The following is a 27,913-nucleotide window of genomic DNA, read 5'->3' as shown; positions in this document are numbered from 1 at the left end:
ATCCTGTTCCAACAGTTCCAGCAGAGAAATGTCTGAGTTTAATCACATAACAGTTCTTTTAGGACTGTGCTCACTGCCAGAGACAAGGAGTAAAAAAATCCAAGCAGCAGTTTTCAAAGGGGCTAAAATAAGAAGAGAATAATAAAGGCAAATCTTTTCTTCAGCTACTAATAAAAGAGACACGAGTCACAGTCGTCTTCTGAACATGGACAATAAAGAAAGTTTCACACCTCATGCAAGTGAATGTGAAGTCTCAGCAAATAAACTGCTGCAGTGGGTGTACTAGCCCTATATCTTGATACAAACCGACTCCTGATGGCAGGCAGGAAACCTTTGCTTACTTTACTATAAAAAATAACTGCCACAATATAAAGGAAAACACCCAGGTGATTCAGTAAAATGACAGCTAACTGCTGAAAAAAACAAACAGTAATTTGCATTTGTGTAGTTTATCCAAGGGACTCACTTTACTAGACTTTTCTTCTCCCAGAGAGGTTTAAAATCAGAAGTTTACCTTTCAGTAATCCACAGTTCATCTGCTTGCCAGCAACGTGTAGCCTATTAGATACACGTACACATCTTACAGTTCCTCAAAGGTATCACGAAAGTGCATCAGAAACTCAGTGGCCACAATCCTCAGAGTGAAAACTTCAATGTGAGGATGAAGAGCAGGTGACAGGATCTATTTTGGTGGCCTTCACTACTGTACAGCAGATGCTTCTTCTCTGTTCAATTATAACTCAACGGATTCCACAGCGGCCACCAGGGAAAGTGTGAAGTGCCAACCAGCCTGGAGCACTTGCTACCTCACATGTGGCATGTCCTCCGACAGCCAAGTTGCTGTACAATGTGTGATTAACGTGAGCAGGTTATACCGTTCAGTTTCCTTGCGAGGTTCAGACATTGGCATGCTGTGGATGCAAACTGAGATCATCAGCGGAGATTTTTTGGCATAGTCCTCAGTAGTTTAAGGAAGAGGCCTGCTGACAGTCCAAGAAAATACACCCTCTATTTCAACAGCCTTTATAAATCAGCCTTCCTGACTGAGTAGTCAGAAGCAGACAAGACAAAGATCAGGTCTTGAGAGAGCAATGTCATCAAGTTCTGGACCATTTCTAGATCTCAGCTGGCTGAAAAGGAGGTCTTCCTTGTAAGAGTTTTCTAAACATTCCTGACCACGAGAAGCAGACTTTTTTCTACATCTCCAGACTGTTAGTGATAAAAACACTGAATGCTACCAAGTGTTTTCCATGAAAAAGTTGGGGAACTCCTACAGAGTGGATGAAACCCCTTACTAGAACAGTTACTGATTATTTACCTTCAAAAAGTAGAAATCTAACAAATTACTTCCTGAAACATCTGTTATGGACCCAGCAGCTTTCAGTATTTTATTAGTTATTGAGATAATGGAACAGGCAGTGTACTTAAGTTTTCAGATAATGCCAACCTGGGAGAAACAAGAACATGCTAGAAGACAGTAGCCAAGATTTTCCTACTAAATTGGGAAATGGATGGGGAAAAACAGGACACAGCTCAGCACAGGCTAGAACAAAGTACCATATAAAGCCAGAAACAATCACTTCTAAAATTACAGGCTAGAAAACTAACGGGTTGTTCTAACAAACACAGTAAATCACGAACTGAACACGAGTTTAAATCAACGTGTCAAAGAAAAATCTGTCATCATACTGTGATGCACAAAATGGATATGAGCTACAAGACACAGAGCAACTTTCTGCTTTGAAAATGTCCCAGCTGCAACACAACATCCAGTTCTGGACACTCAGCTTCCAGGAAGATGTGGACTAAATGAAAGTCATCCACAGTGAGACTAGTCCATTCCCTCTCCAGCAGTGAGAATTATCATATGACTAGGAAACAGCCAAATGTAGCAAGAAGGAAGGCTTGTTCTATGGTAACAGTTTTCACTGAATTGTGAGCTTGCTGGCTAGTTGTACGGCAAATGCACCAAACAGGGAACTTGGAATAACTCTCCCAGTTTTGCTCTGGATGCTTTTCTCTTTCCTGAGGCTGAAAGACACTGTTAAGGTTCAAAAAAGCAGCTTGAACCATGAAGTTCTTAGCTTAAATAAGCATGGGGAAATTGCCCAGGCACACAGAAACAAACATGGTTTGGCTCACATGAGTATATAAGAAACCATCAAAAGCTTTACCTATGAAGGAAATGTCCAAGAGAGACCTTAGCTTCTTTTTGTAGGTGTGTGTTAGGGCATGAAAACAAATTGGCTGAAGGTGTAAACAGTAAAGTTCAAAGTTTCTCTCTGGAAAAACTCCCTCAAAGGAAGGCAAAGAGACCAGGACACGGTACCTGACTTCGAAAGCTACCAAGACTGGAAGATCAGAAAGGATTTCCATAAAATTGTTCTCAGGTAATCACACAGGAACTGGAAGAGCCTCTGAGCAAAGCTGATACGCAATAAGGAGGATTCTGACAGAAATCTGACTGAGAAAACCAACCTGAACTATCATTTCCCTGCGGATGGGTAAATGCTACTGACCACATATCACCCCCGGAGGAATGAAGTCCTCAGCTGGGCTCAGTTCAAGCTTCCTGCATGGCCACAAGTTATTTGTCGTAGACAGTCTATGATGCCAAACAAAGAGCTGTGGGCTTGCTCTTGTGAACAAGCAAACTCAAAGCTTTGCTAAACCACAAAGGCTCTCCAAAGACAATGGATCTTGACTGAGGCACTCTATTCTTGAGGTCTTTTGCAACACTGTCCTGTTCCTGCAATGCCAGCCACCCTCTGACTGTGAAAGTAGGAACATAAAACATTCTAAAGGGCAACAACTAAACCTCCTTGAATTGCATACGCTGGATAATAAACAGACACTGCAGATTTGAAAGTACACGTTTCTAAGAGGAGAGTCACAGAACAGTTGTTCTACCATGGTAAAAAGCAAGGGTAAAGACTGAACCCTGGCTAGGAGAGGGTCAGCAGTCACAGCCTGGAGACTGCATCGACACACCAGGCAAGGCCAGCTCAGCAGGAACACTTGGAAATAGGCTCAAAGAGGACACAATAACTTTATAAGGGTGTCACTAAGAGCCTGATGAGTATATAGCCCCTGAAGGTAAGACATGAGCAAACATACCTTTTTACAGGAGCTGTAAATTCCATCCAACAGAAAGGGCCTTCGACGTCTCTCAGGGTTGAAAGGTGAACCAAAACGAATGTAGTGTTTAGGTGTGGTACAAATTAGCGGGGAGTGGATGAGACCTGGCAACATATTCAGGGTAGTTGCCAAAACTGTTGGGTCTGTAGTAATGCGCAGAGGGCATTCAATAGGGCACTCCTGCTTTTCTGCCTTGTCATTCAGCCATTCGGTAACAAGATACTGAAGGAGAAAACACACGTGTCAGCGCAACTAGCACAGGTGAAAAAGAAAGGCAATATGGCAGAAAAGCACACGGGGAAGCAACGCTCAGGTCAGCCCACATGCTAAAACATCCCTCCTCCTCAACAGGATGAAACACAGCCAGGACTTCTCCTGTCAAACCCAATTCTCATCTGTTGCAGGCACAGCAACAGGTAAACCAGTTTTACAGAATAGCTCGATTTTAAGCTCCATTCATCTTACCAGAAAGTTCTCCCAAAACTTGATCGCCTTGTTCAAAACTAGTTTCTAGCTGCAAGCCTACATGTATTAACGGATAGTTTATGCCCAGTATGTGGCAACTGCCCGCTAGGCTTCTGCAATTTCTCCTCCTTTCCTTTACAAGTTTCTTTCAGCTTTTACATTATAATCTACAGTCACATTCCCTCTTGGTCCTCAATTCTAAGCTGAAAGCTAACCTCTTCTACTTTGTCCCAAACAAAACCCCCCCAGCCTGCCATCCCACCCCATCCCAAAAAGATACTGCCACTGATTTCCACACCAAATGCATTCTTCTGCCATTCTAAATTTAAATTCCAACTAATCTTTACTACATAATGGCTCCACTCTTCTCTCTTCGTTCTCTCGCTGGTATACACAAGAGAGTCTTTGTTTTACTATCCTTCACAAGATGCAATATCCTGGTTATTTCAAGGTGGTTTTGTTGGGTTTTTAAGCAGTCTCACTACACCTCTATGCTGCTTGATTTAACGTAACTTTCTTGCTTGACAGTCTTTTTCTCCTTGCTCCTAAAACAGTGGGAATATGCAGAAAACTTATTTGAGATCATACGCATCCAACCTTCTCTAATAAACATCCTTTCTTCTGGGCCCAAAAGCTAGTGCTCTTTTCCAAACTATCAGCATCTAGTTTTTAAATGGCAGCTACCCCACCAGAGTTGTAACAACCCCTTTTGCATCCTGCCTCCAAAAGCTTCTGCTAGCTTACTGCGCATGGATCCAAACACATCAGCTCTCCCCATCTTTCTATTAGTACTTGTTACCCTGCCCTGCAGGAACAACACAAACAGCTTATTGTCCTCATGGCCTTTGCCAGCCACCTCCTAAGCCTCCCATTCCTCTCCACACCAGCACTGAAACATCTGCTTTTTGCTTTCCTCACCCAGGGCTCAGTCTCCACCACCCAGTTCCTTATGCTGCGCCAAGCCCCTCCAACCCTTCTCTCCCGGGGGCCCTCAGGCTGGAAGTAGTTTCTTCCCTGCATACACAAAACTGTGTAATTTCCCTCTTTCTAGACTCTCTGATGTACCCAAAAGTGAAACCTTTCCTGTTGCACCTGTACCACTCTGTTGGTATCTAAGGCCTACGTAGACTTGCTGTGAAGACCAGTTAATTCCTTTTTCTGATCTTTGTGTGTACAGGGCTGAGAAGTCAGATTCTGAACCACGATGAGGGCTCTTAGACACTACAGAACAAATAATAACAGTAAATAATATTATATTACATAATTCCAACTATTTTGAAGAACTGTTTCCCCTGAGCTAACTTTACCCTAAAGGCCACACAAAACCTCTTCTTTCCCCTCTCCAGGTTGAGCACTCGATTGTATTTACCTTTTTAGTTTTGGGGTACTTTACTGCAGCTCGATTAGACTGAGATCCTGCAGCCAGCACAGCAGTTGGGTCAGATCCCGTCAACTGTCTGCCTTCTCCTGGACCTTCTACATTGCTGACATCTGTTGTGGTTACTGAGCTGGCAGTGCTTCCTTCCTCTGGGACAGCCTGGGTGAGTTCAGCTTGCTGGGAACTGGCTTGTTTCTGCCTTCTCAGTCTTTGTGCTGAACTGGTCCGGTATCGAGAGAAGCGACTTTTTGGTCGGGGCCTGGAGGGTTTCGCTGGAGCTGGTTTCGTAACTGTTTTTTCAGGGACTGCATCCTACAATATAAACTGTCATTAGTCCGAGCATCTCTAAGAGTATTCCTTTTCTCTGGATACAAGATCAAGGATTGAGATTTATTTATTGACGCTACTACCTGACTCAAAATCTGCTTGGACTTTGTACTGCCTCATAAGATGGTTTTGGAGACCCTTCTAGAACACTGGCACATTATCATTTTGTCTGCTGTGTTCTTAAAGGGATCAATCAGAACACTGGTCTTAAGGAAGAAAGCAGCAGTATGAAACCTGCCGCTTGTCTCAAGGCAACTGCTCTTAATCCTGATCTGAGCTGACAGGTATCATTCCAGGCAAGTATCTGGGCAAACACATGCATCCAAAGTAGACAGGGCCAAAAAACACCAAAAGAAAAAGCAAAAGAATTCCTTAATCCTTGCAGTTACACATCCAACTTAAGCTCACACCAGTAGAGAAGGGGCCCGCTTGGTGAAGGAGTTGGGCTTGTTCAGCCCAGAGAGGCTTAGGGGGACCTAACAGCAGTTTTCCTACATCCAGACTGAAGCCTCCAAGAAGATGCAGTGGGGCATCAATGTACATACACTGGAATGAGAGGTTTCCCAGAGGGACTGCAACCTCCATCCTTGGAAGTACTCAAGACAAGACTGGGTAAAACCTCAGCCAAGCTGGTCTGACCTCAGAGCCTGATGGAGAATGGACTAGAGACCCCATGAAGCTCCTCCCAACTTGAATTATCTTATGATCAGATATGCTGCATATGAGCTTCGTACAAGCTATTAAGCAGTCCTGTCTTTGTCTTACCGCTACTTGTGAGGACCGTCGTGTGTTCACCCCAGTACTGCTGTTACTGTTGGAAACATTTGCAGCAGCAGCAGCAGCAGCACTCAGTGCTGAACTTCCATCTTCAGTTTCAGGAGTCTCTGTTTTTATTTCCTCCAGCTCAGGAGCTTCAGAATTGATGTTGATTTCAGCATCAGTGCTGTTACGGTCTGATGGTTGCTCTCGTCTCCTCTTTCTCTTTTCCAAGTTTTCAAACATGTGCATGATGGCTTCTACCTTCCTGTCTTCCCGGGACTAGAACACAAGAGTAAATTTAAGTCAGCACTGCAAATTATGCACATAAAGAGGAGGAGGCAAGAACAGATATGGGATGCAGCACAAGAAGGAGAACAACTGCCAAATAGCAATGACAAGAGCCAGAAAGGGGACAGAGAGAAGTAGTTCTTTTCAGATATTTGCATTTTTCAACATGGCAAATTTCCCAGAATAACAACAACACAATCATGTGTTCATAGAGTAACTAGAAGAACTAGACTTTGTTCTTGAATAGGACCACTTAGATACTACTGAATTATATTTATAAAATAGCCACAAGGAAATGCGTAATTTTGAAGAACTAAAAACCATAAGAGAGAATAAATAGAGTGAAGACACGACTTGGAAACCAATAGAGCTACTCGCTAATGACCAGACATTAGAAGCAAACAGAAGCCAGAGGCAACAGAAGTGAATCAGTAATTTGCAGCAAGTATAAGACACCACACAAGCTGACTAAAATGATCCAGATTCATTCCTTCCCTGATGTCAGGAGATCACCCAGCTCAAAAATCAAAGCTCTTGTCTAAGCAGCTTACATAGTGGATAAGAAAAACAGAACATGAGAGCACAGAGGGGCAAAACAAAGGCATTTATTAGGTACACAGAAAGGACAGAAAATCTTATCACCTAGCTGTGTCACAAATAATCGGTAATTATGCACGTAAAAGGCCCAGTACAATAATGCTGCAGTGACTGGCAAAACCCAGGCTGAATCAAGTGAATTTTAAGAAAGAGGGGTCAAGTGCTTTCTGAGACTTGACATGGAGGAAAAAGTATCTTGAAGCACACAGCAGTAGTCATTCACAGCAGCCTGGCCTTTACAGTTTTCTGTTCAAAAATATTCGACACACACAAAAAATTAAAGACTGAAAAAACTACAGATACAGGTACTTCCTGGTGCCAAGTATAGAAAACTGAATCTCATTAAAGGAGATTAATTGGTGCAGCATACAGGAACAGGGCTTAAAGGCTCATGGGAAAATAACACTTCACTTAGTCTTCTTGAACTATGCTGTCCAAGAAAGAGACCAGCTTCCCTGCATTAAAATGAAATCTTCCCTCCAAGCTTAAGGACAGTCTGATGGATGACTGCTCTTATTCAAATCTCAACAGAAACTGTCTGCTTTATCTTGCCTGTTCTATAAAAAAAAAAATCCATGAGATAATCCAAGGATCTCTCCGCTGAATGGCCCTTGGCTCTGCAATTTGCTGCACTATCTGAACATTTAAAGCATTCTCAGGAAATTTACACATGATCCATATCACTGGTTAGAGAAAGATGGATGATTAAGGTATTTGGTGAACAAAGGAAAACCAGGGAACTCCGAGCTCCAACGTGTTTGTTGGCTGGTAGGAGGATGGGAGCGCTTCTTTTTTTTTTCCCTTGGGTTTTTGGTTTTGTTTTTGTTTTGTGTGGGATTTTTTTTTTTTTTTTAATTAAGTAGAGTCAGAACAGCTCCATTCACATGCATAAAACATTCTGATCCAGGGAGCTGATCCATAAGAAGCAGCTGATCCATAAGAAGCACAAGAAAAAAAACCCCAGCTCTACTCAGTACAGAAGGTGGCTGAGAAGGGACTGTGTTATCCAAGAGCACTAAGAAATATTTTGATCAAGACGACTGATTACAACAACGATTTGGGAGCACAAAGGGATTTCCTAATACAGAACATAGCAAATTTTGTTGACTTCTGCCAACAGTGGTGTTGGTGGTCTACCTCTCACTAACTTTTGTCACTTGATCCTTATCCTTTTCCCAGGAGGCAACATGTTTATGAACCCATACAGGGAACATAGTTAACAAACCTAATCCAGCAAAACTCACCAAGCTTTAAGGAAAATTAGGTTCTGGTTCATCATATGATCTAGCAGAAGATGTCCCCGCTCAATGCAGCGGGGGTGGACTAGATGACCTTTAAAGGTCCCTTCCAGCCCAAACTATTCTATGATTCTATATGGCTTCATAAATTCTTGTAGTGGCAATAAGGAAGAGCAGCAGGAAACATAAAAAGGGTACAATTAACTTTTCTGAATCTGGTGCTGACTGTCTCATTAATGGTATGTTTTAGACTATAGAATAGCCCTGAAAGTAACATTTAAATTTTCCAACAGGAAATAAATCTGTTGTATCCCTTCTAATCTGCAGTGCCCTGACATAAATCCTGTGATGCAGAGTCAGCCTGGATGTTGTTTGTTTTTTTTTTTTTAAATCAAATTACCAAAGACCACTGACAGTTGGAATTTGTCTTGAAACAAGTGAAATAACCAGCTGGACCTGTTGGTCATCGCATGAAGAGTTCTAAGGGGGATGACACCCAGATCAAGAAAGGTACTTGCCCGTCGGTTATGGACCAAGGCTCCCTGTTCATCTACAGGCTCCTCTTTCTCCCCTTCTTGTTTCTCCTCCTTCTCTGCCACCTGAAAGAGAAGCTCAGACTTAGTGTGTCAAACAAAATCCAGTACTGTTTTAAAGTTATCAAAATTCCTATGGTAATCTAAGGTGCTAGGTTTAAGAAAGGCCTCCTGTAGTTTCTGTTCTAAAGGTGCCAGTGCTGTATTGGATCAGATTCCACACCACAATGATAAAAATATATATAATGAAGTGTCGAGGGTTTTACCTCATTGTCACTGACTGCTGCAGGTCCTTCAGGAACTTCCTCTGTTTGTTGACTGCTGTTCTCATCCGATGCAATGCCCTGCTGTTCCATTTCTAGTTCCTTTCGACGGGCTTTTCGGCGGCGTGTTTCTGCCCCAATCAGTGTGCCTAAAACAGGTGGAGGTAGGTGTTCTGCAGCATTTGGGCTACGTTTCTGCACAGGGCAATTCCGGTTCCCCTTGTGACACGCACAGTCCACTTTATAGTTGCTGCTCCAAAACACAAACATAATTTGTGTCACTCTTCATTTCTCAACCCTTCTACAGAGACATTCAATGCATCTCCTACTAAACATCTCACCACGTGCCAAAGCAAGGACAGCAGGCTACCTTATGGCCTCTATTGTAGAATATGCCAGCAGAACTGGACAGAATAGCCGGAAAATGCAATTCAGTAGAAAACGGAGCAAAATGTAGAATGCGAGGAAAGGGCTGGAGGAAGATGTCCAGTCCAGGAGGGCAGTGGAGAGCTCCTGGGCGAGGTGAAGGACTCACCAGATGTTGTACTCATAGTCAAAGGCGATGGTAACCTCTGTGTCCTTGGCAATGGTGGCAACAGCATAGATACACAGGTGGATCATCCCATCAGCAATCACATGACGAACCTTGTTAAACAAAGTAGAGAGAAACTAACATCTCCACAAGTTGCACTTCTTAATTCCAAGAGGGAAGCCTCCTTCTGCAAAGCAGCTCTTATCTATTCCATGAATAATTATCTTAAATTCTCCATAGGGAAAAGCCTGCTTCACTGCTCGTCTCACCCTGTGCTTTTTCACTTACACTTGCTACCACCTGCTTACCCTGTCATGCTGCAGCCAAAGGGAAGCCACAAAAGAAACCTTTTCCTTCCAAAGAAAAAGCCTCATATTCCCAAGCTTTCTCATCTTCCAAGTACAAACCACCGAACAAGCAAGAGATGTAGGGAACTTATCCCATTTACTCCATTTTAATTTGACTAGTGATAAAAAGGGAACGCACTAAGCCTGTATAAAACATGTCACGTGGAATTACAGTGATGGTGAAGAGAGAATTTACCTCTGCATTTGGAGTGCAGGAACGCCTGATGAACCTGGCATCATTACCAAAGGTGCGGGCATCAACACACATTTCAACGCCATTGAACTTGGAGTAGAACAGCACAAAGGGATATGGCCTGGGGAAGTAACAGAACGTCTCAATCCCAAAATACTCAATTCCCCTGGCACTTATAACAGGTATTCCTCACTTCACTGGAAGCTGCGCTTCCATCAGTGCTATTGCTCTGGATGCTTATGCACTTCCAGCATCACAGCTTATCAGATCTACTTCAGAGGGTTTTGGTCCATAAGCAGAGCATCAAGCTGAGGTTGTATATTTGATTTCACATTTCTACAGATGGCACAGCTGACAAGAGCCCTGTAAGTGTGCATTATCCCTCAGAGACACTAGACTCTCCGTGCCATGATGCTCTCATACTAATCACTTCATAGTACTCTTACTTTTTGAAGAAATGCCCATTGACCTCGAATTGCTGTCGTAACATAACCTTCCCTCGATACTCAATTATTAGGGTATCTAGTGCCAAGTCTCTTGCTGCCCTCAGGATCTTCCGGTGCTTCTGAACCCGAGTCACCCGTCCCAGCTGCAGCTGTAACAAAAACCAGAACAAAATATGAGAATTTAAACCAAAGGCCTCTAAACTTATGAACAATATTTTACCTACATGAAAAGAAAAATTACTCTAGTAGTAATGTACAGAAACTCTGCCAGGTGAATATATTGTTTATTCCATAACAGTTCAGTAATGACCTTGATAATATTTATCAAAAGCAAAAAGTATTTATTGCTTTCATTCAACACTAAGTCCCACAAACCTATCAGACCAAGTATTTCAGCCTTGCAGCTAGGAGGCATAACCAGACCTGTCAGCTGCTGCTAACAGGGAACTGCTCTGCAATTACGGCCACTTTTACAGCCAGAATAATTCAAATCTTCCCTAATTTGTGGGTTGTCACACATTCAGAGGAAAAAAACCACAACTTTTTCCTCCTGCAGAGGATGGTAAATTCTAGCTAGCAGGCCAAAGACTTAATCTGGCAATTTCTATCTCCATCCAGAAACTTCTCATCTGCCTCCTCAACTAGTGCTTCTGATTTTTTTTTTTTAACATGAAGAAATTAATTTTTAACTAAGCAGTGACAGTTTGCTGAATCTTCTTTATGTTGAAGTCTACCGCACTATTACAACGGATTTTCCCAACAATGTGTCTTGACAGTATGAAACCACATAAGCACAGACGTCCAAACACAACACATTTTATGGAATAATGGAAGGGATATTACAAGCACTAGGGCATAGGAAAGACTTCTTCCATAAAAACAAAGTACTTTTCTTGTTTAACAGATTGAACCTCACAAATTATGTGAAGATGGCTGGCTGCCTCACCACAAGAGCTGTGCCTGCACTTCCCCAAGCATGCTATTCACTGCTCATAAGGACCCGGTTTTGATACTTTTCCGGAGTGAATGGAGACATAAGTGTTCTTACTTCAGTAATAATGACAGTCATCTATCTAAATTAGATGTGAACCACAGGATTTTATTAAAAGCAAACTCCCAGATTTTCCTGATAGAGCTCTCTTGTTAGACACAGCTACTGAGCAGCCTGCTCAAATGGGTAAAAATCACATTAGCTTAAGAAGGGGCTCAGTCTGGACAATGACAGAATGCATGACGTTCTAACTTTGTGAAAATTAACTTAATGCCTTAAGGCAGCACTCAGCACTGGGAACCAAACAAAACCCTCTATACTGACTGTATAAAGTATTGAACCTTTTTTTCTATAGCAATCTTGTACGTGGCTCTGAATTAAACCTCTCTGGGAAGATTACTTTCATTGTTTTAATATTACATTATACTGCAGATCTTGGAACAGCCAGTAAAGTAAGATCTATTTATTGACTTCTCTCACTCAAGTCCAGGATAAAGACAGCTTTATAAAAAAATTCATTTGAAACCTATGTCGACAGGAGTAATGGTCTTGTTATTCCAGATTTCCTCCTAGAGATACATCCAGTGCTACATTTACCATGCCTATGGGGTATATCTTTTTCATACCACTGTATCTGCTGGCAATTTCAAACACCTGCATGTATGTACCAGAAGACTCTGAAAAGCCTCACAGGGTCATCCTCATGTCTTGGGTCCTAATAAGAGCTCACAGAGGACTCCCCAAGCCCACTAAACTGGCATAAAAGAAACATGTTATTCTCAGACTAAGCAGCCACACTGCTGGCCCTGCTTTCTCATCAACCCATGACACAAGTGAACTGTAGGGTAAGACTGTTTACATTGCCAAGAGTAGTGGCTAAATTATTTTGAAAACATTGGATACACTTTGGACTATCCAGCTGTGGTAACAGAGAATAAAGAAACGGGACTAGATTTGCTAGTGTGTGACAGAAGGAGATAAGGAGAAAGTATCTGAAGTTAGTAGATAAATTAGGACTGAGACACAAGTGTGTCTCCAGTTGAATAATTTTGTTTCTATACTACCACTTGTTTGCTGTTATAATTAGCTTCTCATCCAAGCTGGCCCTACGCAGGAGGATTGGACCAGATGACCTTCAGTGGTTCCTCCCAACCTCAATTATTTTCCTACTCTATCAAATTCTCTTAGTAGCTTTCAGAGATGTGAGTTAATGTCTGGTAGCCTTCAGTCTCAACTTTGGCCCATGACTGTCCACCTGATGTTGGAAAACAGCTTGGGGAACACAGCTGGGATAAGGCAGGGTGGTGGGAAGAGAAGAGAACTCATGAAGGATAGAGAAGCTCCGCATCTGTAAAACTTAACAATCACCTGAGTTTAGTAAACCAGGAATGATCTCATAGCTTTTCTGGTAAGACCCTAGCTCAGCTTGTTTTCGTTCTCTGAATTTAGAAATATGAAGAGGATTAGCTGCCATGCTTTCATGTGTGAAAAGAACAAATGATTTTATTCATGTCATAGGCTAGGGATTGCTGACTGCTAATCAGACAAAACTGTTCTGATATGTTTGCAGAGCAACATCTGCATAATACTCAGTGGCTTTATTTTATAAAGGCCCTTTCGCTCTTCACTTCAGAATGTGAAATCAATCAGGGGTTTGAGCTCAAGTCAGCAATTATCAGAGGCAACAACAGGCAAATACTGACCCTGGGTTTGGTTTGGCAACAGCAGGCAGAAAAGTGATTCACAGCTTTCAGTTTGTCAAGCATCTGGCAGCCACCAGCATTAAGATGATTTTACTCACGACGCTGAACAGCTTCATATTTTCACAAGTTTCCCTCTGCATCATTAGGGCCATTCAGTATTGATTTATCAAAAACATTCCAGTGATCAAAATCCTGTACCCTGCGTGTATAACTCTCAACCCATCTTTTCCCACTCCTCCTGGATTGGGGAAGCTTTTAGGTCACGCTTTCTTCTTTTTTTTTTTTTTGAGTATATACTTCCATCATTGTTTACCCAAGCCAAACAACTCCCTCAACTGGGAGGGTATGCAGGGCATATAAAACATTTTATTTTTATTCCTTTTTCCTCTCTCCAGAGTCTTCATGGCCAAGTAGAGCAGTTACCATACCCATCATCTACACACAGCTGCTATCTGTATATTGACACAACCTTCTTCGTTTTTTTTCTAGCCCAAAGTACTATTTCCTTATCTCCCAGAAAAGCTATTTTTACATCCAGTAATGATATCTAGTTAAAAGACAACTGATGCAAACCAAGAAGCCTTCTCAGTTTGTCTAACAAAGATGAGACAAATGAGTGGAACAAAAATATAAAGCACGGGATGAGAAATCACGCACTCCACACCTGTGCAGGCTATCTTCCTCACAACACTCCACAGCCATCTGCTGAGTAGAGAAAACAAGGACATAAGGGCTGACAAGCAGCAGCCTGGGACAGCCACCTGGTCTTTCCTCAGTGTTGAAGAGGAACTACAAAAGCCACTATGTCCCTTTATACTGCCCCAGCATGCGCGATGACAGGTACCTACCTACAGCTTGCTTAGAGTAACTGCAGCTCACTAAGAAGTTCTGCAACTTTCTATCTTTTTGTTTCTTTGGGTTATATCGCATTTGGAGTCTTCTGATTTGGGATGCTGGCCACTTTTCCCTGTGGGAAAACCTATGTCTGTACAGGGAAGGGAGAGGGCAAGAGAGCATGACAAGAACAAGTACATTTATGTATTATACCTTTTATAATTATCTGTCCTGCTGTACTCTATGAAAGGAACAGCGTGTATTTTATCAGTTATTTCAGGACTTTTCCTAAAACTCACGTGAAGGAGATAGAAGAGTTTACATTCAGAATCAGAAAAATATTAAGAATTCTAGAGAAGCAGAACTTTTTCTTCCTACATTTCCTCAGTTGCTCTCTATAGGAAAGCTACTCACATCGCCAAGTAGAAGTATTTCTCCCCAACCCCCAGAGAAGTCTTATTATTGCAGAACTAGAAGCAAGAGTGGAAGGAAGTTGGGTTCAAAGTCCTCTTTCTGCACTCTCCCTTACTGACAATATCTGTGCTCTGCCTGATGTGCTTCACCTACATAAAAGCAGAGGGAAAGTGGGAAGGAGCACGTGAACTTCACAGAGCGGTGAGTCAGCTGATAAAAACAAGAATGATTCAAGCACAAACATATACCTGATATTCAGGTTTCTGACTCTGCTCCCCTTCTACAGAAAAGGTGCCCCACGTCTGTTTTGGAGCCCATCTTTTTCAGTTGCATCTATCTCCAATCTCTTAGACCAGGAAGCCCTGCAAAGCCTGAACTGAGTGAGAATGCTGCTCTCTGCTCAATAAAGCATGGACCAGATGAAACATCAGCTGAGAAGAGTAGTGGGGAGGACATACACCACACAAATGCATCCTTTTCCTGTTTTTTCTTGCCTACATACACTCCAGAAAGCTGGCAAGACACTAATCACTGCCCATCTTGGAAGAGAAAGGTTAGGGAAAGACAGTTCGTGAAAATCAATTGTAGTTGTGCAGTATTTGAAAGTTACCCAAGTCCAAATAATAATCCAAAATACTGAAATAATGTTGAAAGGTTCTTTAAAACAGCTTTCTACACAACATAAGCCAAAGAAACAATGAAAAAAAAAAAAAAAGGACAGGAAAACTCAGCTTGAAAGCAGGAAATTTCCTGTCTCCAGCAAGTGATAGATCTGGTTCTGCCTCAAGCCATTCAGTAATCAAAAGTATTTATGGTAAAACACCTGTGAACCACATTACAGAACTGTATAAAATATCCCCAATTTAGCAACACCGATTTGGTTGAATGCGAGTATTTCTGAATCTGTTTTGGTACTGGCATCTCTTCTGTTCCCTTTTATATCAAATCTATGCCTATTGGTCTGAAAATACATGACTGGTTAAGATACTGTTCACCGATGTCCACACCTTATGTCTAGAAACCAGAGGACCTGACCTACCCCACTTCTGTCACAACAGTTCTTACCTGCATCTGGGACCCAATAACAGTATTATTGCAGGCCAACTCTGTTTTGTTGATTGTGTCTAGCATAGCAGTTTTGCCCACAAATTCTTTATTAGAGTTTAGATGACGCTCCAACAAGTTCTGCACATCAGCGCTGTACTGGTTAGTAAAGGCTTCTTCATACTGATCTGTCCACAGTCGTATTCGATTCTCCCAGCCTTCAGCTGTGTTTTCATCCAAGGCATGTGCTTCAGAAGGTGAATTCTGCAAACAGCAAAGAGTTAATGGCTAGCATACAACCTACTCAAAGTGCTCTGAGCGTATGAACATGCTACAAAAAAAGGCAAATTTATTCCAAGTTAAGAAAGTGTTGGTTATGAGGAGACCTTTTTCAGAACCTCCATCCTCCAGAACACTGGACAACAGTGCCACTTTGGAATCTATGGAGAACTCGATGCAGGACTAAGACCTTTTGAGAGTTGGTACTTGTCACTGCTACATACAAGAAAATTAAGCTAATATATGGCCAGAAAAAGTTTAAGTCACTTTGGAAAAACAAGTAGATTAAAAAAGCAAAGGAACAGAACACACAAAGGCAAATAAATCTCACGTAGGCTTGTCCTACAGTCAACCCACTCATGTCCAACATAATGCTAGATGATGCTGACTGCATCTCAATCTTTGCAGTGACTGATCCAAAAATACTTCTGAACCTTCTAGCTAAACGGTCATCAGGGTTTCAAGAAACTGAATGTAGAGCATAAGCTAATAGCCAGAGGGTTAAAACTGCAAGTCCTAAGCGATGCGAAGAAGAGAGGGCAAAATCAGGTCATCTATGTATACCATCTTGTAAGGGAGGGGAGAAAAGAAGCTGGTAGAAAAAAAAAAAAAATTAAGCTTCATTCTTTACTTGACAATAGTTGAAATAATTCAACAAATGATATTCCAAAGGTCAGTAACTGAACTGGCTTCATAAGGGACTGAGACATACGTGACACTGAGGTATTAATAACAAGGACTGCTAAAGAACAATCCTTGTTTTCATCATATATATTAAAAGCATTAAGAGTCTTCATGCATTTTTACCCTCTCGAGGCACTTTTGTACTATGGAGACAGGTGCAGACAGACACACACACCCCACAGGACTGTTCCTTTTCCTCTGAGCCACTTGCTAAAAGTCACTATCAGCTACACTACTGGGGTCAGATGGGACTGAGTGAACTTCAAGGCACCTCTTGTGTTTCTAGGAACACGTTTAACTCAAAGTGCAAGTCTTACTTTTTTTGCCAAACAATCTTCCTATCAGACAGCCACACCTAGCAGTATTGCAGAAAATCAGAGATATAAATATTGTCCCACCCATCCCTAGTAAGAGGATGTGGAGAGAAACAAAGCAACACTGCTAGAGTCTCCCAACATTAAACATGTGTCCTACTCTGATGTCCAAGCTTAAAATAGCTTTGATGCAAGCAAATAACTGACCGCACAGAAGAGCGGCCACAACCAGTTCTACATCAAACACCTCACTCCCAAGTGTCATGAGTCAGTCATATCTCTTGGGACTGGATGATATTTCCTTACAGAAAGCTATCTGAAGCAAAAGAAAGGTTCAATGGGCAACTCCTGTGATACCCTTTTGAATAGGCCTGGTTGTGGTGCATGGTAAGGCTTGAGATTATTCCGAGGCTTGTCCCACAATCAGAAATTCTCCATGCAAACCAAGAGAGGCACAAAACACAGGGCAACCCCCTCCCACCACAGACTGTTCTCAAAGTCTACTCACCTTCATCCTCAGAGACTTTCGTGAGCCCTCTCGAAAGGCCTGTCCCCCGAACAAGGAGAGAAAGAGACAAAAAATTTAAGTATTACGTATTTCCTCAGAATTAGCATCCCAGAACCAGACTAGATCTTACTCCTACAGACCAACCCTTAACAAAAGATGACAAGAATTACAGGAGGACCTACACAAGAGGCAGTGGAATTGAACAAAAAGACTGCAATGCAAATCCAGTGGAAACTGCTGAAAAGCTTGACGTCCAAGATTTCTCAACTAAAAAGGCCTGCCTCATACGTAGTAAAAAATCTCAAGATCAAAACCAAAACTGTCCTGACTAACCCCACTTGCTTTGACAGAATAAAGGCCCGCAACAAAATCAAGCTGGTTCACAACAAAGAACCTGAAGATTTCACATGGGCTTCTGTTCCCAGTCTTTTATTTAATCAGTGCCTACCCCAAAGGAACTTCAAGGGAAACCTAACCTGGGGAAAATCACAGTAAAGCTAGCAGATGATGGGAAAGAACCAGCTGCTCACACGCTTGCATTCCAATATAAGCGATCCAAAATTATTTCAGTCCTCAAACCCTCACAAACAAGACAGTAAAGTCATCCCTCAACAAATGTTCATCACTACCTACATAGTTTTCCACACAGGCACTATCTCTGTCCCTGAAGAACAGTGCCAAGAAGCTCTGCAGCCCAAATTCCTTAACAGAGCCTGCTAAGAAATGCCATGCTCCCTTCATTCTTCATTCCATTCACAGACTGTCCCTTTGCCACAAACAGATTCCAAAAGCTGCTTCCCCAAATCCTAATAGAGCAGAAGGGAAAATATGTAATCAAATCCAAGTACTGAGCATGAACAGACAGCGTTGGGAAATAAGGGTGGAGTTCTAGTAAGGTAATTTTTAAACCAACAGCCACATATTTCAGCAGGTCACAAATACAAGGCATCACATTATTACACCAGAAAGAGCAACTCCCGACAGGACAAAAGTTTCTTGTCTACTGCCAGCTCACCGACCTGCTCTCAACAATACTCCACACAGCATTTGGTAGGAACTGCAGCAACCTTGGCTCACTCCACCTACCTTGATCTTTTTGGCCTTTGGAGCAGTGCGAGCCTTTTCTGTACTCCTCTTCCTCTTCTTAGGTTTGCTTCTACGGACGCGGTTGACAGTCAGCGTGATGCTTGTAGGGGTGTGCTGCGTGGCTGTGTACAGCACTGTAGAGGGAGATAGTTCTTCATCCCAGCTCTCAGTTGCACTGCTGTCCCCACCTATAGAGAGGAGTGCCTCATTAGCAACATTTTTATTCATCTCAGAGAGAACAGCTTACCTTGATGTTTATTTTCATCAAGACAACCTGAAGACCCTATATAGCTCTTCCCTGAAAAAACTCTAACACCTCAGTTTTCCCACCCAAACTGGGAACAGGTCTCCCAAACTTCTGATATCTCACAGAATGGCACTGATTAACATTTCTCTTTCCTGTTCACAAAGCAATCAGATTTTCCCAAGAGCTAACTGAGGTGAGGCGGAAGGAGAGGAGAAAATCCCAGTGGCTGGGAGGCAAAGAACATTAGCAGGAACTAATCACAGTTAGATGATTACAGCAGCCAAAAGACAAAGGTCTTGTAGAAAGAAAGCAAAAGTCACCGTTATCAGAATTACAGCCTCAAGCTCACCTGACACGTTGTCCTGCTTCCGGCGGCGGAGTCTGATCACCTTCCCCCTGCTCATTCCTCTGCCAAAGGAGAATGCACAATTGAAGCTGGTTTGTAGGAGTAAAGTCACTTGAAATTCAACAGGATGTCACAAGATGCGTGCCCTCAGTGGGGCCCAGGATGATAAGAACATCGATTTAACATCCTCATCTCCACTCCTGGTGCCACCAACACTTGTCAGGCTGACAACGCAAAGGAGGAGGGTCAATACTGGGTAAAGCACTGGAAAGAACGCTCCAGTTAGCAAAAGGAAGTCTGTCCCACAGCCCAAACGTGACACGGCTCGGTATGAGAAGTCAACACAAGGAGCAGTCCAGATCTGCACTGCACCAAAGCTTACCTGCACTTTTCACACTTGAGGAGGAAACCATCTTGGGAGACACTGCAGTGGCACCAAGTGGGAATTGATTCTCCCTCTGAGGAGCTCTCACTGTCCCCGGAGTTCTCCTCATCGGGTGAGTGCAGGCCGTTCAGTTCTGCACGAGGTATAATGGTCTGGACAGGAGGAGAGGCTGGCGGCGTTGGAGGAGGAGGGGCTCCATAATTATGATCCTGAAAATGAGTATTTGCAGTACTACTTTTAATGTGAAGATATGATGCCTAGAAACTGAAGTCCCAAATCCACAGTTCCCAGGTTATTATTTAACAATCGGTGTAAAATGGTAGTCTGAATTCCTCAATCTACCAAGAAGGTAAAGCAATAGCTCTGAAAGATGTCAATGATTTTCTTCTGCACCAATGAATTACATTCAAAACCTATGAAAACAACTAGACAATTTCAACATTAACTGATGTACTGCTAATAATCCAAGATGACATCAGTGGTCAAATACTGGAACCAGCTGCTTAAAGACATTATGGAGTTTCTGTCCGCTGAGATATTCAAAACCCAACTGGACAGAGTCCTGGGCAACCTGCTCAAACAGGGTCAGCCTGAGCAGGGGGGTTGGATTATGTGATCTCAAGAGGCCCCTTCCAACTTCAGTGATTCTGTGACATCCCGTTTGTCCCATAGTTTCAAGCCATGCTCCCACTCTTCCTGACTGTTCCTTGTTTCTCACAGTTATAAGTTACCATTATGAAAATCTGCGCAGTTGAAACAAGTACAAATAGTGCACAATAAACCAAGCGGGGCATCAAATTACCACCAGGAAAACATTATATATTCATATATATTCGCACTTCATTCATGTGCTTCATTCAGTTAAAAATCTACCACCTAGAAACACTAATAAAGCTTGCTAAAGAGCATGCAAGACTTCACAAACAGTAAACACACAAATGCAAAATGTATGGCAGAACTCAGCTGTAACTCAGCGTTCCCTAATAAGCAAGCCAAAACTCCTAAGGCTTAACAGGCAAAGAACTATGGAACAAGGAGAAAAGCGTACAGTAGACAGTAAAGAGCTGATTCACTGCAGAGAGAGTACTCACTGCGTAAGGCAGCCCGCGATAGCTGTGTTTCTGCGTGGCCCCATAGCCGTGGCTGGAGTACACATTCTTCTCACTGACAGCTGGACTAGCTTCCACAGACTCTGGGCTGCAGAAAGGGCCAGAAGTAAAACCCATCAATACAACATCATTTTTTTTAGTGCCAGTATTTCGCTGCTCTTTTCTGTTTGACACATGAGCTCAGAATGAAGAAACTTCATGAAATCGAGGTGTTATTATGTGCTTCAGCAGGCATCATGTGTGTAGAAGCTGTACAGGATGAACCTGCTTTCAGAGGGAAGGAACTGAGTAAGGGCCACCCTGGATAACTCATTAAACTGGGTCTTAATCTGGGAAGTTAAAAAGATAATTAGCATGTAAGAAGCTCAGTTTCCTTATAGCTGAGGAAGCTGGGTCTAGTTCAGCATTCACATCTGAACTCAGCCAGCCTAATCTCAAAGCCACTGAACAGTACCTGCCATGTTATCTCTGCAACAGCTTATTTAAAATAGCAGCTAAGCAGCTTTCCTGCATCTGCACTTGTTTCTCTCTCTCCCTCAGATACTAATTGTCAGCCAAATCCAACATCCTCTGATAAAAGCCTGCATGAAACCTGCAGCTGTCCTGACAACAACTATGAGGAGCTGGAGATTCTTGTCAGAAAGAGGCAACAAAATTCATGACCTGGATAGACAGTGGCCACAGACAAACAAGATTCGCCCTACGCTTTCCATACAGCAACGTGGTGTGCGATGTGCTGAACAGGAAATTTGCTGCTGAGGTACAATGCACTCTTCCACCACATGGTGGTGAAAAAAACCAGCTCAAAATGAAAGGTATATCCTTTAGCAGAAAGCTGCAGAAACCCTACTCAGAGAAGGGACAGCTGCAATTCAATGCAGGGAATATTAGATAATGAGGCTACAGGCAGAACACCAGCAAGGAAACGCACTGTCTGTTAGGAGATACAAGTCAGCTAACCTCGGCACGGATCAGAAATAGGGCCTACAACAGAATTCAGCAGAATATTACCGAATCATGTCTGCAGGTGAAATCGTCTTCAAAATTAGAGCATCGAGCTGAGCAAGCAAGAAAAAAAAATACAGGAAAGGAAGAACTTTACCTTGGACCTCTGCAGCTCTGGTGAGATCTGGCAGGATTCTCAGTGGGTCCTACATTGCCAGCGTGAATCAGGCAGTACTCAAACAACAATGGCCAGTGGTCATGCGTGGGGCAGCGAGTGTTTAGGCACCACCCAAGAACACTAACCCCTGTGCCCTTTGGACTTCCTACGAGCTCCTGAAATCTCTGCTGCACTGAAGTTTGCCCCACCCTGCCACTAACCCCGTATACTCTCCAGTCTTCTGAGCTTCTGGCTTATGCTGGAGTGAGGTGGATCTGTCTTTGCAACATAAAGGAGCAATAATTTATTGTACAAAGAACTGCAGAAAGCAGAAGACCTTAAGCCTATGAGAACTGCACTTCTGTAGCTCAGGATTTAGGAGCACGACATGTAAATTCAGTTGGTTTTCAGTGTAACTACAGCCAGGTAAATCGTGAAAAGCAGGAGACAGAGGTGGCAATACCTCTCAGAGGATATACTTCTTAATAAAAGACACTGTGTAGAGCTTGCCACATAATCCAGCATTGCTGGATCTTTGCAACAGTCCTTTAGGACTTCTAGATTAGTATAGAGTTAAATCCATTCAGGTTTAATAGCATTTTCAGAAACAATATTTGAAGGAAAAGAGCCTAAACAGCCTAAGCAGCAGATCCATCCTCTGTCCAAGTCACCCACATTCCTAACTACAGTCAGCCTGGAATACCAGCAATGCTGCCGCAAGCATTAGTAATAAAACTTCAAGATTGTTGGTGCAACGGTGTCCAGGGGCAACAACGCTGGGGCCCATGCTTCCTCAGCAGCAGCCTGCCAAGGAGCTTCAACAACATCCAATATGCAGTCAGACTAACGCAGCAAAACTACACTGCAGCCTCTGTGTCACCCTCAGATGAACACCCTTCAGCATTTTCACCCCTCCTCTGTATCAGAGGCCAGGGGAAGATACTAAAGCTCAGCCTGCAAAGAGGGCCAGCTAGTTTTCCTTTTACCTTCCCACTGCTTCTGTGATGCACATCTCCAAAATCAATCCCTTGTAGGAGACCCCAGACTTCATGCATCAAACTAGAAGAGTTTCAAAGGAGAAGTGGAGGATAGCCTTAGCTTTGAACAGACTCACGAAGGACACTTCAGCACTAACAGGGCATCAATGCAAAGCCTGAAAAATAAAGTCGTGGCATTCCCAATTTTTAGAAAACACAGAGAAACCAACTCAGAAATTTTCAAAAGCCTTTCTTCAAAGCACTCCAGCCTAGCCTCAAGTTGGACCTACAAATTTCTTACAACCAGGGAAAAAGAAAATGCTTTGCAGAAGGTTTACAGACTTTTTGATATTTAAATGTTACAAGGGACATGTGTAGATATATATCAGGCTCTCTTCTCTACCATGCCCTGCTCTGAAAGCAAAGTGCCTAGTACATAAGTAAACTATTTAGCACTATTTCTCCTGTCATAAACAGTTTAAAATTCCTGCATGTTGAGTCTTTAAAGTGCTGGTGTGGGAGAAGCACGGTGACAAGCAATACTGAATGTTAAATCTTGAAAAGCGAGGGGTCGTATACCCACTGCAGATGAGTGACTTACTAGTTTCTGACTCCCCATTTAAAAACAACACGTAAAAACATGGGCTTTAGGAGGGAATGAAGCATCACGAGGAAGAATGCCTAGAATGGGGCCAGTGCCAAGACAGACAAAAAAGAGCATTAGCAGTCTTGCAGAGAACGCGACTGTGTAGTCAAACTCTGTGCATAGTGAGATCAGGGCAAGATGGAAGGGAAAAACAATGATTCATACTGTAGCCCACTGCTCTTACAGCTCAAAATTAATAAGAGTCCGGAGCCTTATCTGTTCTACACTGATCAATCTGGCACACAGGTATTTGCACAGGAGGTTCCTTTAAATAATTCATGGGGGAATCTATCTGCAAAATGCCATTTGTAAATTTTTGTAAAGGCATGCTACAGTCCATATTTCAAAGAAGGATGAAGGAAAGCAGGAGGTAGAAGCACACAGAAATAACTTGAGCCCTCCCTCTCGCCCCCGACAAAAACATAGTACTCATCTGAGCTGACATCATTCTAACAAGGGTTTTAAGAAAAGATCACAATGCAATATTTTCTGGATTTGAAATGTTCCTGACTCCCGCAGAAGCAGAGTCTTTCAAAAGAAATGTTAAGTCCCCTCCAACAGGCCTCAGATAGGACTGTTGGCGAGAGCCCTGCACAGGGTCCTGTGATGAGGACCCTGAAGGATTGCCTGCTGAGGTGTGCTTCTTGGAACCTGCTTGGGGGCAGAAACAAAATAAAGGTGTCTCACATCTCTAGCTGAGCTTCAAAGGGGTGCAGAAATCAGTCATGTAAGACTGGTACCGAGCCTGAGCTAGTAGGCTCTACTGAGAGGGAGGCTCAGCACACTGATCCTTCACAACACACAGCTTCTGGACAAGGGGCTGGCCTGTACCTTGCTGACATCAAGCATGGGTACAGCAAACACACAACTGTCTGCACATGAGTATAGACTCACTAGCCAAGCTGATATAAACCCCATGGTCAAGTGCCTTGTATTGCTGGAATTCTCCTTTCCCCCCCCGTTCTCCTGTGTCAAACTTACCAATTTCTGTAACACTGCGTTTGTTAAAACACTGTCTCTGCATTCATCTCTCACACAGCCAGCTGACCAGCACCCCCTTTCTCCTGAATGGAGAAAGCACCAGCACTGATCCTGCAGCCCCACTGCAGGGCAGCCCTCTGACACCCTCCCCTCCTCCTCCTCCGTGGGGTTAACACTCACTCCGATCCTGCAGCCATGTCGGAGTAGGACGTATCTGGTGTGGTGACTCCCAGAGGGATTGCAATGCTCATGACGCCCGTCGGGGATCACGGAGTCCAGAGGGCAGCGACTGGCCGCTCCGAGGGCGGAGAGGAGCCGCAGAGCCTCGGCCAACACGTCACGGACATGGGGAAACCTACCGGGGTAGAAACAAAGCATTGCATCTCTGTTACAGGATGAGGTCCCCCTGTATACCCCTAAAGGAGGCTTTTACAGCAAAAGAAAAGCAGAAATAGATTTGCATCAGTGACATGCCACATCATTTTTACTCTATTTTCATATGCAGGGCAAGGGAAGAGGTAGATGGTTGCAGTTTGGTGGGTTGGTTGTGGGTTTTGTTTCTGTTTTAGTTCTTTTTTACAGTCTTGGACTGACAATGAGCTGCTCTGCCATAAAGCCGATATAGTTCCTCCCCTCCCCCATCTAAACTTAGGACTAATTACCAGATAAGCAATCTATTAGCTCCTTCTGCATATAAGCAGCAGCTGTCACCTATCACCCACAGCTCTCCATCAGCATTTCCTAACTCCTTCCCCAAACAAGTTGCAGGCAAAGCCCCATCTGGGAGGACAATGGGACAGAGCCGAGGTGGGCTGAGCTGAGACCTCTTGCTTGAGATCAGCTTGTATTTGCACTCCCTAGGCCCACGGCACGGGCTCTCCCCACACCACCATCAACCTCCCCTCGACAAGCGAGGCCTGTCCTGGATTCTGCACCGATTACTCAGTCCGACAAGCCTTGACGCAGCGGGTCCCGACTTTCCGAAATCCCAGCTGACACCTCCTCCCCGCGGCAGAGCCACGTCAGACATCTGGGCGCTCGCGCATAGGCCGCTCCGATGAGAAACGCGGCGGGGCCCTTGGCTCGGTGTGGGGAACCGGGGTGACTCACGGCGGCATCACGGGGCGCAGCTGCCGGCATGGCCGCGCTGGGGCTGGCGGGGAAGCCCGCGCCCAGGCTCCACCTTCCCTGCTGACCGCAGCCTTTTGCTAAGGTGAAATCACCGATAAACGCAAACTTCCAAGGGTCAGATGGCGGACGGAGGTAAAACGGGATCAGCTCCTCGTTATGTAAATAACCCCAATAACATTCATAAAGGAGCTATTATTCTACGTGGCTCTAAAGAAAACCCCCCCACGATACGGAGAAAGGCTGCATTTCTGCACGTGGCAAAGGTAGCTCCGAAACCGAAGTAAAACAGCAATTCAGCCACCCTTTCCGCATGTTAAACTTTAAGGGCAGCCTTGAATAACTTTCCGCAGTCTCTCCCCTGGCTCCGGCAGCACGGATGAGCCAGCCTGCCCTCGCAGCCGGTTGTCACATGCTCCCCGGCATCTCGGGGGCTCTGCCAGCAAACCCTCCTGGGCTACAGAAAGGCTGTGAGCCAAGTTTTCCTGTGGAGAGTGAATTTCTCACAGGGAACTGCCTTTAGACACCATAGTCCAGTCATTGTTTAACACACAAAAAACCCCAGAAACACAGAAACACACACTCACTAACAAGGGCAAATGAAGGAAGAGCAAGAGAGTCAGAAAGTTTAAATGCCACACACTATATTGCCTTTCCCTGTCTCGGAAGGCAAGCCACTTCTCTTAGCACAAGGAAATATTTTCCTTCTTCAGTATACATCCCTAAGAGAAATCTTTCTGATAGTATGACAGGCATACAGTAAATTACAGAAGTAGCACATAAAGATTTCGAAGTGGTCTGTGGCAATTCCCTGTTATGCCCCAAAGCAACCATCTCGAGGAGAGGTGAGAGATGAAAAAGAAAACAGGCAGGACTAAGCTCACAAGCAGCTCAAACTCAAGACAGCTCAGGTGTCCTTGAGTGTGTTTTTGGAAAAAATAAAAAGAAAAGGACCTTTAGGAGTGTCTCATTTACCCTTTCTCATGCTTGTGACAGAATTGTGATTTCTACACTGACACCAGATGAGACAAACTGCTGCTAAAATAGCTAAAAGCTATGGACATCAATCCCTGCTTCAACCCAGTCACATAAAACTCTGGCACAAGGTTAAAAGAAATAGGACAAGTTTCTCAGGGTCTGAAGCACCCTTTTCTTTTAAGGAACATAGAAAACTCCCCTTCCCACCCACCCCTAATATTTTAAAATACTTGCTTAGATTTTTTTTTTTTTTCTCTATTGATCTCTTATCTTTGCCATGACCATACCCAGCTGGCAGCAGCTCGAGATTTCATCAGGACAAATTCCAGCCTGCTGCCTGCTTGTGACTCAGCAGAACCAGAGGATTTCAGGTGCAGCTTCTGGACTCAACAGGCACAGGATATCTGGTCAGTCCTGGGGTAACTGGAACAAATTTTCAGCTACTTCTCATAGGAAACCCTCTTTCCGTCAATGCTGTACAAACACTGTTACGCTATGTTTTAGTCTGGTAACTCCCGCTTTTGGGAAAGAAATTACTGGAGAAACATGAAATACCAAACAGAAAGGTTAGACAAGGCGAATTCCAGTTCAGTCGCTTTTGTGTTGGCCCAGCAGTACTTGCCCAACCATCACCCATGCTCGGATTTTGCTGTTTGTTGCTGCTGTTTTATGCGTACTTTCAACTCTGACAGTGTAACATTCAAAATGAACTGCTGAGACCAATCTCAAGTGCTGTCCAAGACCACAACACCTTCGGGCTAGATTATAGTCTGGTCTTCATGAAACTTAGCCTGGTAACACCCAAAACATTAGCCTGCACAGAAAATACTGGGGTTGAGATCAAAATGTTCACCCACCGACCAGGCCAATTTCCTGTATATACAATCCCCAAGCTCCTTCCTACCTCTCCCCCCAAAAATACACAGCTGCACAGGAGAAAAAAGTCACTCCAAGTTCTCGCCAGTGCCACTGGGAGAAGTTTTTCTAAAATTCAAGTTCTTAATGCAAATTTGATGAGCTTCAGACCACAGCACAAACCTATCTCCCTTATGATACAATTCTTGAAATCAAAGGGAAACAGTTTAATAGGTAAATAATACTTATCTGGTTTTGAAAATGTAGGATTTAAAGATTATTTTTTTTTTTTCCCCACGTTTGGCATCTACACACCTGCCTCCTTAACTAGTCATACCAGTATAAAGTTACCTGGTCTTCCCCAACATCATCAGAACAGCATCCACCTGCACAGCCACCCCAGTGCTGGGATCCCCGATTTTCACTCAGCACAGGTCTGTGGACCAAGGGACTCACCCACCTTCAGACTATAACCGTAAGTGGTTGCCTTAGCTAAAATGTGAATATATGTTATTCAATTATTTCAGGTAGCATCCTGTATCGACAGAAAGGACTGTAATAAATCTAAGCTGGCCAAGAGAAGGTTATGCAACACCTGCTATAACAGTAAATTTAATTTTCGAAACTCTATTTAGGATGCAACAGCCGCAGCGCTGCGTTGGCTCACTTCCACAACCATGGCTGTCCATGTTACAAATAAAGCAGATGCAGAAAATTTACTGCTGGAAACTCTTTTCATTACTTGTGGTGTTAAAAGTTAGTATTAACAGGGACAGTCAAGCATAGTCAACCAAACAG

The 27,913-nt window shown here is 43.5% G+C and overlaps 1 protein-coding gene across 3 annotated transcripts in view; it reads right to left on the bottom strand.

Moving 5' to 3' along the window:
* Window positions 1-27,913, bottom strand: part of SETD5 (SET domain containing 5) — a 68,589-nt gene that overhangs the window by 17,612 nt on the left and 23,064 nt on the right. For 2 of the 3 annotated variants that reach the window (XR_012634309.1, XM_074914667.1), the window contains exons 2-16: window positions 24,335-24,509; window positions 20,431-20,536; window positions 19,337-19,548; window positions 18,958-19,016; window positions 18,362-18,549; window positions 17,276-17,314; window positions 15,512-15,754; window positions 10,505-10,653; window positions 10,062-10,179; window positions 9,522-9,631; window positions 8,990-9,236; window positions 8,709-8,789; window positions 6,074-6,346; window positions 4,973-5,293; window positions 3,118-3,360 (exon numbers count right to left, since the gene is read on the bottom strand). Coding sequence is in view for 2 of the 3 variants with exons in the window: in XM_074914667.1 (XP_074770768.1) it covers window positions 3,118-3,360; window positions 4,973-5,293; window positions 6,074-6,346; window positions 8,709-8,789; window positions 8,990-9,236; window positions 9,522-9,631; window positions 10,062-10,179; window positions 10,505-10,653; window positions 15,512-15,754; window positions 17,276-17,314; window positions 18,362-18,549; window positions 18,958-19,016; window positions 19,337-19,548; window positions 20,431-20,536; window positions 24,335-24,405 (2,460 nt within the window). In the remaining variant the exon portion in view is untranslated. Of the gene's footprint in view, window positions 1-3,117; window positions 3,361-4,972; window positions 5,294-6,073; window positions 6,347-8,708; window positions 8,790-8,989; window positions 9,237-9,521; window positions 9,632-10,061; window positions 10,180-10,504; window positions 10,654-15,511; window positions 15,755-17,275; window positions 17,315-18,361; window positions 18,550-18,957; window positions 19,017-19,336; window positions 19,549-20,430; window positions 20,537-22,536; window positions 22,775-24,334; window positions 24,510-27,913 lie in introns of those variants that run through there. The other variant, XM_074914668.1, reaches the window with a different exon arrangement.

Source organism: Athene noctua, chromosome 10 (assembly GCF_965140245.1).
Source record: "Athene noctua chromosome 10, bAthNoc1.hap1.1, whole genome shotgun sequence".
Taxonomy (NCBI): domain Eukaryota; kingdom Metazoa; phylum Chordata; class Aves; order Strigiformes; family Strigidae; genus Athene; species Athene noctua.
This window is presented reverse-complemented; position numbering and strand designations above follow the sequence as displayed.